General features: G+C 44.2%; 2 protein-coding genes across 3 annotated transcripts in view; one reads left to right on the forward strand and one right to left on the reverse strand.

Annotated features, from left to right (window-relative positions):
• Nucleotides 1–11949, forward strand: part of ATP1B1 (ATPase Na+/K+ transporting subunit beta 1) — a 23002-nt gene extending 11053 nt beyond the window's left edge. Inside the window, exons 3-6 of the mRNA XM_032389421.1 lie at nucleotides 4454–4609; nucleotides 6587–6771; nucleotides 9333–9413; nucleotides 10499–11949. Of these exons, the coding sequence (XP_032245312.1) occupies nucleotides 4454–4609; nucleotides 6587–6771; nucleotides 9333–9413; nucleotides 10499–10762 (686 nt within the window). The 3' untranslated portion in view covers nucleotides 10763–11949. The remainder of the gene's footprint in view (nucleotides 1–4453; nucleotides 4610–6586; nucleotides 6772–9332; nucleotides 9414–10498) is intronic.
• Nucleotides 11072–14861, reverse strand: part of NME7 (NME/NM23 family member 7) — a 270694-nt gene continuing 266904 nt past the window's right edge. For both annotated transcript variants that reach the window (XM_032389414.1, XM_032389418.1), the window contains one exon: nucleotides 11072–12044. In XM_032389414.1, coding sequence (XP_032245305.1) covers nucleotides 12012–12044 — 33 coding nt within the window. In that variant the 3' untranslated portion in view covers nucleotides 11072–12011. The remainder of the gene's footprint in view (nucleotides 12045–14861) is intronic.

A 14861-nucleotide genomic window follows, 5' to 3' on the forward strand; every position in this document is an offset into this window, starting at 1 on the left:
TTTAGATTTTATTTATTTATTTGAGACAGAGAGAATGAGAGAGAGAGCACATGAGAAGGGGGAGGGTCAGAGGGAGAAGCAGACTCCCCGCCGAGCAGGGAGCCCGATGCGGGACTCGATCCAGGGACTCCAGGATCATGACCTGAGCCGAAGGCAGTCGCTTAACCAACTGAGCCACCCAGGCGCCCCACTTAGGTGGCTTTATTAAATAATAAGCGAAATGTAATTTAAGGGAAATGGCTCTACCAGGGCAAAGCTGTATAGAACTCAGCATGGTGAATGTCAATTCAAGTTCAGAACACTGGCGAGGCAAAAGGTTGTATCTGTTTCCTGGAATATGATTTGAGACCACAAGCCAGTGATTGGGTGTTCTGTTATCTTTGGCCTCTGGGAGTTACCACTGGAAACAAAGCTCATCCTTGTCTAAAGTTACGACTAACAACTTTAAGGAGTGGGCAATGTAGAGAGGGACTAGCTGAAAGTATCCAGTCTCATGTGAACACGACTAATGAGGATGCCGGCCAGCAAGATGGGATTTGTGTAGCCCGGGGAGAGTGTCACAGTTGCAGAAATCTGTGTGGACTCAAAATAATAAATTGCCAAGTCTGATCCCGTTCCTTTCTGTCTCTTCCCGTTAGTCTGAAAATGTAAAGTAAATGATTTAGATATCCGGTCAAGGGTCCTCCATCAGCCTCTTGTGTGTATATAATTGCTTAAGGGAAATTACTTTTGAAGAGAGGAATTTTCCTAATGGTTTGGAAAAGATCTCATCAGAGAACTCTCCTAATTAAGATGATCCAGAGCAGAATAGGCGAGGGGATTGATCTCTGAGAGTTTCCAGGAAGAGAACTTCTCAGGCCAGAAGGCTCTGGATGAAGAAAAGGGGAGGCAGAGCTGCTGGGGGATGGAGTGAGAGCTTGCCCAGACATGGGGGAAGGAGAGAAGACATGCTCACCAAGGAGGCTGTGTCCAGACTTGACTACAGGGTGGCTCCTGGGTATTTATGTATGTATGTACATGCTCCAGTAGCTGAGGGTTTAGAGAGAGGAACTGACAGCATGACCAGAACCCAAACCATGGATGCTTCTTTTTCTGGAAGCAATCTTTAGATCATAAGTTGGGTATCTTAAAAGGATGGTCACTAAGGCTTATGGTAGTTACACCTTCAGGATCCTTCAGAGACCCCAGAGGTAAACTTCAGCAGGCAGGAAAGCATGGCTGACTTTCCTGGGGTTGGTCTGCCATTCCTGGGCTCCCTCTCCCGAGGTTCTGTGTCACTTCAAATGGAAAGGACAGGGCAGTGGCTTTGGCTCAAGGTCTAATCCACCTCAGCAAGTCATAGGATTCTAAGACCCTGTGCTTAACTGTCTCTTTTACTCTTGGTTTCTCAGTCCCACAGTTTCTGATGCTTCTCTGTGTTGAACACAGTCACAATTCTTCAAGCATCTTCAAACTGCATTTCTCTCACATGGAACCATACAGGCTCCGTGGCGCTTAGATTGTGAGCCATACTTACTGAAGGATTTGGGCTCCTGGATGGAAATTGGCGAAAATTGATTCAGTTACTTGGTTTTCATTATTTCTTCTTCGCCCGATCTAGAGAGAAGCGAGGCCAACTCTATAGAGCTTTCCTGGGCCAGTGGTAACCATTGTGAGTGCAGTAATAATGCCTACTATTTCCATAGATTAGATTCTTAACCATAGAGGCGCTTGCTAATGGGAATCATGTGTTTGTCTCTGGGTGGGCGTGAACTTAGTTTTGGCCACAGTTCTCAGGCTCTTGAAAGATGCACTCACTAGCAGTGCCCTTCTGCTAGTGAGAGCCCAGAGCCCTGACTCAGGGTGCTGATGCTTGGGGGTCCCACACGTGTCACCTGGTCACTTTTAATAGTGGAGAACTTGGACTTGGTAGCTCAAGGGAGTGAAAAGCACTCTGCATATGCCACCTCCTCTCCCTGCTGTCCTTTTTGCTCTGGGAGAGTCTGAGAAGTACATCACCCAGTCCGGGAGATGGAAGCTTGGTCTTCGACTGGCCCCTGGAAGAGAGAATTCAGAAGGGGCTGGATCGGAAGGGGCTGCCCGGACAGCTGAAGCCGGACACTCACCTTGTGGTTGAGGTCCTACCATATTCTAACATGATAGATGTTATTAGTCCATTTCTGCTCCCACTCCCACCCCGGTCACACAAAGTACCTGAGATAGATTTCAGCAAACCTGCATAACCGATTTTGAAGGCATTTGCCTCTGACATTTCTCTCTGCCCTGCACGGGCTCCCCGGTGGGCCTCTGGTGTGAATGCCCATCAGGCTCCATTCTCTGCTGACTCCAGGATTATTCTAGGAAAACACCCCATCCTCCTAAGTTCTGTAACCCTCTGGCCTTGTGCCTGCCTCTGCCCTTGCGCAGGTCCAGGCATGTCACCTTGACTTAAATGTCTAGTTTATAAGTCAAACCAGGAATGCGGCCCCCCCCCCCCCCGGCCTTCCCCATTTCAATGGGAAGTCCTGTTTTCCATACTTTCTCAAGCATGAAATCCCAATGGAAAGTTCTACTCACTTTTATTTTATTTTTGCAGGTATCTGTCATTTTTATTTTATTGTCTCCTTGTGCTATAAATGGTCACAATGCCAATTTTCTAACTTAATGTTTAGAAAGATTGTTCAAGGTATACTTAAATTGCGTAAGTCCTACAAACAATTTTCTAGGGTTTGTGAGCATCTAAAAAATATTTTTAATTGTAGTAACCCTTGTTTATTTTTAACAGTGATGATTTTCGTAAGAGCAAATCCCACTACTTCCCATTTGACTTCTCTCCATCATTGTTGACAGCTTTTTTCTCTTGGATTCCTCAGGTCCTACATGACCCTTTCTGAGATGATTCTTCATGTCATTTGTAAAGTCACTTGTCTAGGGCAGCCCCTCTGCCTGGTTCCAGACCCTCACAGTCTGTCTTCATCCCTGTTTTTTCCATTCTTCTAGAGAACTGCAAGCATGGAAGAACTTGCTCGTCAAGCCCCCTAAGCTGGGCCTCCCTCATTATTTAACCACTTTTGAAGCTCAAAGCCATCCTTAATCACTAGGAAAAAGAGCAGCCATTGAGCCCAGCCCCTACCGAAGCCTGTCCTCCAGCCTCACAGAGGGTACTGCTAGATAGTCACCGTTCTCTTGTCATCACTTTAATTATGTCCTCGTCTTCATCATATCTGCATCACTGCATCGCCACTCTCGGCTTCTGACTCCCCAGAGCAGTGGTTCTTAACCCAAGAGTGCTTAGGGAACCCTTCAGGCTCGGTAGAGATTCTCGAGTCCCATCAGTAGCAGTTCTGGCTTGGCAGCTCTGGGGTGGAGCCCGTGCGGCGGCAGGTTTAACGCGCCCCTCGGTGAAGGTGGTGCTCTGAGGGGCCGCGGTGATGAATCGCCTTCTGTGCCCAACACGAAGTCTGGAGTGGGGATTAGAATAGGGTTGTGAGATTTAGCAAATAAAATACAGGACGCCTAATTAAATTTGACCATCAGATAAACCTTGGATTGATTTTTATAGAAGTATGTCCTAATACTACACGAGACATACTTCTATAAAAATTGATTCATGGTTTATCTGCAATTTAAATTTAACCAGGCAACTTGGGTCTTACGTGGCCATCTAAGACTAGAAGGCAGTTGATCAAGTCTCCACCCATCGCCTCTGTGTATAGGGCTGTGTGGTGGTGGTCAAATATCTATCTAGGAAACCTTGCGATGGCAGAGGCTTTGGAAAATTAAAGAATCTAAAACGTTGGTTAAAGAATGAAAATTCGAGGTAGTCCTACTTGGAATTTTATACTGGCAGGCACTTGACTTGCTTTTGGAATGGAAAGCAGGAATGGTAACTGTACATAAATCCCAGTTCATCCAGTTTGGGTTAAAGACCCAAAGAAATACCTGTCGAGTAGCCTTGAGTCTTGTAGAGTTTGGAATGGTCATCACCTCATTACAAAAAGTATAAAAGCCCTCTGTGCTCCAAGGCTTACATGCAGTTAGGGAAAGGAAAGCCACCTGCAAAAAATGCTAGCTAACTATGCGGTTTGTTTTTAATATGAGCATATGGAAGTACTGGAAAGATAACCGGCTTTGGAGTACAGCGGACATGGGTTGAAATTCTGGTTCTACCACTTCCTCTGTGACCTTGGGCCAAGCACTTAACCTTTCTGTGCAAGAAGTTTCATTCATAAAATGGAGATGATGCCTATCGTGAAGTGGTGCTGGGTAAATGAAATGATATATGATAGTAAGACACCATCATTGGTACTTACTAAATGCCAGAGAAGTGATTTCACGAGAGAGCAAGAATTTAACCCATTCTTTTTAGTAGGTGGGATTGGCGAAGCATGTTTGCACGTGGAGAACCTGCTTTGAATGATCTTGCTTGACTACCTTCCTGCTAACGATTGGCCATGTTGTTCTTCCTGTCTAGGATTAACACAGATTCCTCAGATCCAAAAGACCGAAATTTCCTTTCGCCCTAATGATCCCAAGAGCTATGAGGCCTATGTGCTCAACATAGTTAGATTCCTGGAAAAGTACAAAGATTCCGCCCAGAAGGATGAAATGATTTTTGAAGATTGTGGCAGTAAGTAGACTCATTTTGGATGTTTGTGGTTGGTTAATTCTTATTTCCCATTTCTATCTGTTATTTAATGATTGAAAGATACTCTTCAAATAATTAAATAACTGAAGTCTGGCCATATTGAGAGGACAGGTTTTTTTTGTCTTTGTTTTTTTAAAGCAAGGAGACTTTATGGTTTAGGCTTGGAAATGTGATGGAAGAAACAAAGTAGCCTCAAGTATTATGATTATCTGCATTTGGAAAGTGTCTTGCTTAATTTATTTATTTTATTTTTATTTTTTTAAAGATTTCATTTACTCATTTGACAGAGAGGGAACACAAGCAAGGGGAGTGGGAGAGGGAGAGGGAGAAGCAGGCTTCCCGCAGAGCAGGGAGCCTGATGCGGGGCTCGATCCCAGGACCCTGAGATCATGACCTGAGCCGAAGGCAGACGCTTAACAACTGAGCCACCCAGGCGCCCCGACTTGCTTAATTTAAAACACTCCTGGACACGTTTGCTTTTTACCGCTCACACTCGAAGACCACAGTTACAGTTATGGTTCTCTTACATCCATTGATTTTGAGAAACACAACTGTTTATATTTCCAGATTTCTGTGCCCCCCCCCACCCCCTTCGGAAGAGCGTACAGGACTTTTCTCTCATTAGAATGGCTCCTTGGCATAATTAGCTACACTGATACGGATAAAAGATGATTTCTGGTTGGGTAGAGACCTTCCTAGCCCCTGGTTGGGATGGATAGTGAAATTTCTCAGGCAGCTCAGCATGTCAATAAGGAATGGTAAAGGAAGGGCGGCTCTTGGATTTATTGACCGCTGACAGGAACACACATCCTCCTCCTTGCTTCCTGGAGTATGCATTATCCAGCCATGTTTTCAGACCTCCTTAGACAAGATCTCTATCTGAGTTACCAGGTGACATCAGTCCTTCTGACTCAGTTCAAGCATTTACCAACACCAGCTCTTCATGTGGCCCTGTTTGCTTGATCATAATATGGGATGAATGGCCATTTTAAGTCATTCTGAAAGGAGTAATTTAGAAGAAACATTTTCACTAGATTTCTCTCATTAGGATTTCAATAGGTTTTCATCTTTGCGGTAATTAAAAGGCCTGTATGAAAGGTCATTAGGGTGAATCACTTCCCTGGAGAGGGACTGAATGGAGGCCCTTTACCATTTAAAGGGAAAATAGTTATTTTGTGACCTTAGAAATATATGTAAATTATGGTATTTGCTTCAGTTTCCTGCAGGATGCTTTGAATTAACTTTGAATTTTCTATTTCTTGTATTCTTTCTCTGGCTTTGTTACGAGGTATGAATCAAGAATACTGCAATACAATTTTTTCAGTTGAACAAATGCTTATAAGAAGTCATAGCTTGCAAAGGCAAAAATTCAAAAAAAATTTTTTTAAAACCTTGAACGGTGGCTGAAAAGGAAGAAAATAATTCTTTCTTTACTCTTTAACATGCTAATTAGTGGCAAAGACAGTGGCCTAGCAGTGGCCAAGCAATTCTGACCAAAAACCTTCCAGTTCTGAAAACTATTGGCAGTCCTTTTAATTTGCCTTCTAATCACAGTGTCCCTGTTAATGAGCTCAGCTGGTGATGACCTGTGTCAATGAAGCTGCTCGTGACAGGCGATCGGGTTTCCGCTCAGTCTCCTAAATAGCTGAGTCATCCATTATTTAAGGGAAGAGAAATATTGCCACAGACCAAACATCACGTGTGGATCATCAAGTACTAGGAAGCCGTGGTGTGGGATCATAAATAGCAATTGCTGGCGGTAAAATACCTTTTTAATGTCCGTGAGGGGACCAGAGATGGTTTGCTGGAAATCCTTGCTTAATTCAGACCGAGCACTAAATGCAGAACAGCGCAGGCTTAGAATGGGTCACTGTGAGAAGGAAGAACGCTCCCTTTCCTCTCTGAGGGGCGCTCAGGGAATCGTGGGTACAAAGTGAAAACGGTGTTTTCTGTTTTCAGATGTGCCCAGCGAAATCAAAGAACGAGGAGAATTTAACAACGAGCGAGGAGAGCGAAAAGTCTGCAGGTTCAAGCTTGAGTGGTTGGGAAATTGCTCCGGAATGAACGATGAATCTTATGGCTACAAAGAGGGCAAACCATGTATCATAATAAAGCTCAACCGAGTTCTGGGCTTCAAACCTAAGGCAAGTCCTGTTTTAAACCCTAGAATGTAGAAGAGCTTTTCTCATTTGGATGAAACGGCTAATTGGTGTGAGGAGAGTCTGTCTGTAAAGAAGATTTAAAGTATACTCAGTGGCGACTTCGAACCCGGTCGAAAGTCGAAAAGTTCAAAAACTTCTGTATCCGCCTTGAGATCCTTGAAAGCTAGGTCGTTTATCTCATTTCCTAGAGTGAGAGAAATTCTGAGGGGCAGAGCCATGGCGGCTCTGTTCTTAATACTTCTGTGATGTCCTTCTACAACGTGAAGTCTTCGAAAATAAAAATAGAAGAAGGTATTTTCAAATTTAAAACTATCTGCATGTACAGTCTCACTCAGGTTTTGGTACTCTTGGAGCCCAAGAGTACTTTTAAAAAATTGTCCAGTAATCTGAAAACACAGGTTTTTGTTTTGTTTGTTTGTTTTTACCGGATGACGATTTCATTGCAAAAGTAGAAGCTGAACGCCATTCAGGTTGAGCTTTGATAACCGCGGTGTTGGCTCTGGGCATTCTCGCAGCCGAGTGGATGAACGTTCCTTGCGATCACCGAGCGGTGGCAGCTTGCCGTCCTTGGCCGTCGGGTGAGACGAGAGTAATCGTTTAAGAGAAGGAAACGCGTATTGGTGTTACCTCTGCTTTCATAAAACCGGCTATTCCGTGTTCTCCCTCAGGTCGTGGGAAAGAGAGCCGTCCTTTTCCCTGAAGCGAGGCTGCTGCTGCCGCAGGGCCCCCGGTCGCCCTCGGACACAGCGCTTCCGAGTCGGGTTTTCCATTCTGACAGGGATTGACCACACAGTCTCTTGAGTTACAGGAACAAACTTAACCTCCTTTCTGGAATCTGGCTCTTTTGTTCATTATTTTTCTGCCGTGTGCTCTTGACTTGTTTCCACAATGCTTGTTACCCAGGAGTCTCTTTAAAACAGGTAATTGATGTAGCGACGAAAAGTTTTAACTTAACTGGAGGAGGCCTCAGAACTCCCTTCCGGCCACCCGAGGTGAAACTGGGTGGGTGTGCAGGATGGATGGAGGCCTGGCCGGCAGACGTGGATGGCCCTCCTGCAGAAATGAACGTACCCCTCTCTCCACGGAACTGTAATCTTCTTTCCACGGAAGTTAGGATAGAATGGAAGAGAGATGGTGAGAACCATTATGTCACACTTAAGAGTTGATAACTCGGATTGCCTGGGAGCTCTTCACCCAGACAAAAGCAGCTGTTTGGCCGTGGAAGGGATCGGTGTGGTGGTCAGAAGGAAGACGAGGCCTGGTCTCTGCTCTCTGAGGCCCTCACTTGTGGTGATAGCTCTTCATAGGGACTGAGTGATATTTGTCCGTCACCCCCCGCCAAGAGGTGGTCCTGTTGTGATTCTCATCTCTACCCACATCTGTAGAGGTGCCTGCCGAGTGATGACTTCAGCTACTCTTTCTTTTCCGTCCTTTTTTCCTTTTGTCTTTGGTCTCCACTTGGTTATCCATCACCACAGTCTAATCCAGCTCACCCCAAACCACGCTCCCCCGCCCCCCGTTTTGTTGTGAGAATTCTTTCTGTCTGAGGTTGTGGTACTCCAGCATCTTGATATGCCTGTTTCCTCCTCACCCTCTGAGGATAGATTCTGGCATTTTCTCGCCATATCTTTAAAGATAAATCTGTTGCTGGTAGAACATTCTAAGAGAGTCAGATCTTGATCATTTTCTTGTATTTTAAGAGGGTCAAACATACTAGCTCCTTACTGATACAGAGAATTGCCCTTTTTCTCTGACTTTGGTTAGATGGTCTCATGTCAAGACCCACATGCTACGCTGATCTGAGTAAGCAAGCAAGTGGCTGTCTTTCCAGGGAAAGGTGTTCATCACACCTCTTGTGGGATGGATTTGAGCCAGCGCTGCAGAAGGGAACCCTCTAGATGTTTCACCACAACGATAACTTTGAGAGTGTACTCGGGTCCCTTCCGTGGAAGGGGGCTGCTGCCTTGAGGGCACTTGCTGTCTTGAGCCATTTTACGTATTAGACTTCCTTAACTGAATTGGAGATGCTCCTTAAATGGTAGAGCCTCTGCTGGAAATTCAGAGATTCAAAGAAGAAAAAAAAAAAAGCCTACTTGAAGAAGGCCTGCTGGAGGGAAAAGGATGGCATTATTTTTTCATGGAGGAAAGCCCAGGTTTTATAAAAATAGAAATGTCAACCAACTTTTCCATCTAATTGTTACAATCATAGCAAACGAGGAATGTTGTGCTGGGTTGGCTTTCTGCTGGAAACGTGGAGTATTTTTCAGTGTCCTGGAGGAGAGCTCGTTAGAAGTGCCCTGTAGTGCTGGGCTGCTTCACAGCTTACTTGCGGCCTCACAGAACTTGGGCACTTATTTTTATTTCAACCAAAGTCCCAGCATGGATTGGTTAGGGGAGTCATTCGTTCTGTTACCCTGTTCTGTTATTTCAGTTGACTTTTCGTGACCAGCGTGTACTTGTTTATGTTACAAACTAGCTTCATTTTTCAGGAATATAGAAAATTACTTGCACATTTATTGACCAGTGTGGGCTCTTATTTTTAGCCTCCCAAGAATGAGTCCTTGGAGGCTTACCCTGTGATGAAGTATAGTCCCTACGTCCTGCCGGTCCAGTGCACTGGCAAGGTAAGGAGAAGCTTCTTACTGAGGGTGGTGGGGAGGGAGGGGGGGTACGGGCGAGACTGTTTTCAGTTCGAGGTAAAACTTGACTATGGTAGAAACGTGGCTTCCGGGCATTAGTCGCAGTTGAGCTGTAGCTGTGTGGGGTTAGAACGTCTTAAGAGAAAGATGTAACAAGGCTCAAACCACATGTCAGTTTCTCTACCAGAACAAGAAACTGAGTTATCTGAATTTAATTAGCGGGAATATTGGTTTATAGAACTGAGAGGTGAACTCTATCTAGCCCACACAGTGCTTCTCTGGCCCACATGGTGTGTTCAAAATTGAAGGCCAACTTTTTTGTTTTTTTTTTGTGTGTGTGTGGTTTTTTTTTTTTTTTTTTTTTGACAAAAATGTGGTTTTGGCTTTTCTTTAAAAAATAATGAAAAAATAAAAATAAAAAATAATGAAAGATAAGGTAATAGTATGTGTTCCCTTTAGATCTAAAAATAGGTTCCTAGTGGACTGTTCACAGAGAGGGCAGAATAAAGAAAGGGAATCTCTACTCAGTGCTGTTTTATGTGGGCACCAAGAAATGAAATGGATGCAAGAAAGTGAAAGGCAATTAGACTTTTGGAGGGAATATGCTGAAGTACCATCCACTGGGCCACCACCAGTGGATTTGCAGGTGCCTTTCTAGGTGTGTTGGCTTTGGAGAAATGCTTGGTTCCACTGGACCACCACCAGTGGATTTCTGACTTTCAGTGGCAGGTGCCTTTCTAGGTGTGTTGGCTTTGGAGAAGTGTTTGGTTGGCCTTTGCCTTCACTTTGTACAAAGAGAACAGTTTGCGTTTATGTGCACTTGCCACGGCTGCCAGGGGTTAGACTGAGTGTGTGCCGGTTGCTCTCGTGTGAGGAACCATAGGGGGACCCTCCCGTGGTTAGCGTTCAGCTGCTCCTGGGGGGGCTTTGAGCGGGCGCGTCAGGGGCTCACTGGTCTCCCAGCAGCAGCGGTTTGCAAGCTGCTCTGTGGGACCGAGAGTGTCGTTTGTCACGGCAAGTAGTGATCCAGGCTGCAAGCCGTTAACATCTCATTTCCCTCTGGTTTTCAGCGAGACGAAGATAAGGATAGAGTTGGAAACGTGGAGTACTTTGGACTGGGCGGCTACCCCGGTTTCCCTCTGCAGTATTACCCCTACTATGGCAGGCTCCTGCAGCCCAAGTACCTGCAGCCGCTGCTGGCCGTGCAGTTCACCAACCTCACCGTGGACACTGAGATCCGCATCGAGTGTAAGGCGTACGGTGAGAACATTGGGTACAGTGAGAAGGACCGTTTTCAGGGACGCTTCGATGTAAAAATTGAAGTTAAGAGCTGATCACAAGCACAAATCTTTCCCACTAGCCATTTAAAAAGTTAAAAAAGATACAAAAACAAAAACCTACTAGTCTTGAATAAACTGTCATACGTATGGGACCTACACTTAATCTATATGCTTTACACTAGCTTTCTGCATTTAATAGGTTAGAATGTAAATTTAAAGTGTAGCAATAGCAACAAAATATTTATTCTACTGTAAATGACAAAACAGAAAATAAAAATTGAGCCTTGGGACGTGCCCATTTTTACTGTAAATTATGATTCCATAACTGACTCGTAGTAAGCAGTGTTTCTGGCCCCTGAGTACCGCTGCCTTGTGTATTCGGTTTAGTGTACAGTACTGTAGGTGCACACTCTGGTCGTTTCTCAAGCCATGTTTTATCGTATCTGTTTTCTACTTTATGTGAGCAAGGTTTGCTGTCCAAGATGTAAATAGTCAATGGGAATAAAACTGGCATGGTACTTTTTATTTTTTATTTTTTTTTTGGTTTGGCTCTTTCAAAAATAATGGCCCATCAATGAGCATTTTTAACACACTCCATAGTCTTTTCCTGTGGTGTTAGGTCTTTACTTTTTGTTTTTTGTTTTTGTTTTTCCTGGGGCTGGGGGTGGGGGTGGGCTGTCATGGGGGAACTGCCCTTTAAATTTTAAGTGACACTACAGAAAAATACAAAAAGGTGAGGGGTTGTGTTGTGCTTTGTATTGAATGCCGTCTCGACATCTCTTCCCTTGTCCTCCAGTACGTTCTGAAGCTGTGTATGAGATCTGGATCGCCTGTCACTTGGGCTGGTGACAGGCCTAATTCATTTGCTTTGTACATTTTCCTTTACTTTTCCTTTTTTCCTTTCTCTGGAGGCATCACATGCTGGTGCTGTGTCTTTATGAATGTTTTAACCATTTTCATGGTGGAAGAATTTTATATTTATGCAGTTGTACAATTTTATTTTTTTCTGCAAGAAAAAGTGTAATGTATGAAATAAACCAAAGTCACTTGTTTGAAAATAAATCTTTATTTTGGACTTTATAAAAAGCAATGCAGTACCCCATAGACTGGTGTTAAATGTTGTCTACAGTGCAAAATCCATGTTCTAACATGTATAATAATTGCCAGGAGTACAGTGCTCTTGTTGATCTTGTATTCAGTCAGGTTAAAACAATGGACAATAAAAGAATGAACACATTCCTCATGTGCGTGATTCACTCTTGTTTAAATGCTCCAGCCTGTGACTTCTTTGCTTTCTCTGCTGCTAGTTATCCAAGATCTTGAAGAAATACTGAACCTGAAAGACAAACACATGAATGAGTTCATTAGTTTACATGGAAATGCAGCCTTTTCCACTGAACAGAGGCAGGAGCTGAGCCCCAGAGCACACCCCTTCCCAAAAGAGACAACAACTAGGTTCATCGGAGGTAGAGACTCAATGAGGTTTTAGTTCAAAGCTGAAGTTTAAAAGTATTTTGTGGTATCGACTTTGCTTAGTTTAGAAAATGTGAATTTTTGGTTCCTGCTAGTGCTTTACTAGGTTGTTTAAAAAAAAAAAAAGGGGCTGTAGTTAAAAAATGAGGTTAGGTTTGAGGTTCAGTACATTAAGGTTCATACCTTGCTTTTTGGTTCGTGGTTCGGCCTACGTTCGTGTTTAGCCATATTTAAAAATCAGCCTTCGTGTGAAAGAAGACAAAAAATGAGCTTTCTGAGAAACATTCTCCGGGTATAACGGAGCTGAAGGTTTAGTATCACATAACCAACGTGGGAAATACCCAAACCAAAATGCTGGCATCATGTTTCTGGAAATGGAAGCCTGTCACGAAGCCTGTGCAGCTGGAGCTCGAGCAGAGCCTTCCTGCCTTCAGGCCGGCCCCCAGAGATCCCTTCGGTGTGAAGCCGAGATGCGTCCCCGCTCCCGGAGAGACCGATGCAGAGGCCTGCGGCCACGTGTGCGACGGCAGGAGCACTTCCTCCTCCCACCTTACTGCCTCACGTTTATAATCCTGCTGATCTGCTTGTCTTGTTTATTCTTGAAAAATACTACCGGAGACTTTGCTATTTCTGGACCAGCAAATTGTGTGATGGCAGATTAATACCAGAGGAGCAATGATTCCATTTGACAACAACAACAAACCCAGCAAAGGGAACTGTGGAAAACGGCACCACAGCTTAGCTGCAAAGGTTTAAGGAGCCCTCCTTAACAAGTGAGGAAATACTGCAGCACTTGTAAACTAACAACCTACCTAAACAAAGCTGGGTTTCTCTGAATGTCACACCCACACTTCTAGAAATAGAATGTGTCGTTCCTATAACAGAAGATGGTTTATCTTGCTGAAACAACTCATTTTCCACCGTGTAGATCAGTCTGAAATGTGAGGTTTATAAAACAAGAAGGGGGATGGCTTTAGGTCTGGGGAAAGGAGTACACAGATTGGGGGATGGGAGGTAGTTTGCCTTTTTGAGGCTGTTCTAAGGTCACAACCTTAGTCAAACAAGCCACGGCTTTCATATGTACGATCCGAGCCACTGTGTGTGGTATAGTGTGTGTGAGTACCTGTGTGTGCGTGCTCTCTATCACCTCAAGATTCCGTCCAAATCTTGCCTCCCCATATCCTGTCCACACTGCACCAACCCAGTCCCCACCCGTGAACTGTAGGGTTACATCACCACTGGGAGACTGGAATGGGGGTTGTATTCTTCGACTCAGTAGGTATTTGTTGACTGTCTACTGGGTGCCAAGCACTCTTCTAACAGCTGGGGGATAGATCCACGAGGGAACAAAACACACAGACCTGTTTTCTTTCCTCGCAGCTCGCATTCTAGTATGAACTACTGCATGTTTTTGGAACTCGTGCTTCTATACATTTATCTTCTCATCAGTTTATTCCATCCCTTATTAGATGACCCATTTTTTTGGGTGTAGGGACGGTGCCATCTACTTCCTCTGTGGTGTTCTGATCACATCCTACAGAGAGGTTTTCACACAAGTCCGAATACTTAATTCCTCACACTGAATATAAAGAAATGAGTTTTTTTAAAGGCAGTGTTTTTCAAAGGTAGGCCGAGTTGGAATCAAAAGCATTGAAACAATCACTGAGCCGAGGAAAAAGGAGTCTCTGTTTTTTGTTTTTTTTTTTTCCCCCCAATTCATCACATTTCCAGAAGGCGAGTTTTGGTGCGTTGCTAGCACGTCTTCAGCCCAGGTTAATCTGCCTTTCAATTAAAGGGATACAGGCCTTGGGCTCAGAACCTGTGGTAAGCTATATTATCTAGCTAGAATTTAATAACTTTTGTCTTTATTGTATTTATTTTATTACCTTCAATTAAGGACAAGTAATACTACTAACAAGTACTAGTATTACTAGTGGTACTAGTGCCGGTTAGTGCGCTTACATTTATGGCAGTAAAATTTATTCAAGTGTAACAGTGAATGGATTTCAAGCAAAATAGTAAATAAACCTTCAGGTGGTACTCACATATGGTAAAACTCATGAAAGTGAAAGCCCACAAGAATTTAGGAATATTTGGCCAAAAGTATAGCATTAACAGAAGCCAAGTTTTCCTGGTTCTCTACCTGTTTGGGCAAAATCTAATTTGAACTCCATTTTAGAATAACAGCATGCCCTGCTTGCTCAAACTTCACTTATTACCAGAGGGAACAGCTCCGGCTCCAAATTAAAAACATTATCAGTAATCAGAGATGAAAATCCAGTTATCAGACTCTGAAAGGCCAATGATCGCTCCAACTCCTGGCTTCTTAAAGGATTCATGCCACTTCTCTAGAGATCAGTGTCTGTCTGGCCCATGGAGGAGAACCAAGTGAGCTTCCTTTGAAACTTCAGGGCTGAGGACCTTATGAATACAGAGGGAAATTATCCAAGGAACATTCAAGAGCAGTTTTAATCGAGTGAGTATAGTGATCTGGGTTTCAAATGCAACGGGAAATGTGCCTCTCCCGTAGCTCCTTTACGAGGGAGCCAGCGCACTAAGTGGCATGTTACCTCCCATCCCCTAGGCTCTGCCCCGGGAAAGCCGACTAGGAAAGAGTCTGTCAGTCTCCCCGATGCCCGGCCGCAGTCAGCACTCCCATCCCACCCAGTGTAAGACAAAG

This window comes from Phoca vitulina, unplaced genomic scaffold (assembly GCF_004348235.1).
Source record: "Phoca vitulina isolate PV1807 unplaced genomic scaffold, GSC_HSeal_1.0 scaffold54, whole genome shotgun sequence".
In the NCBI taxonomy this organism is placed as follows: Eukaryota; Metazoa; Chordata; class Mammalia; order Carnivora; family Phocidae; genus Phoca; species Phoca vitulina.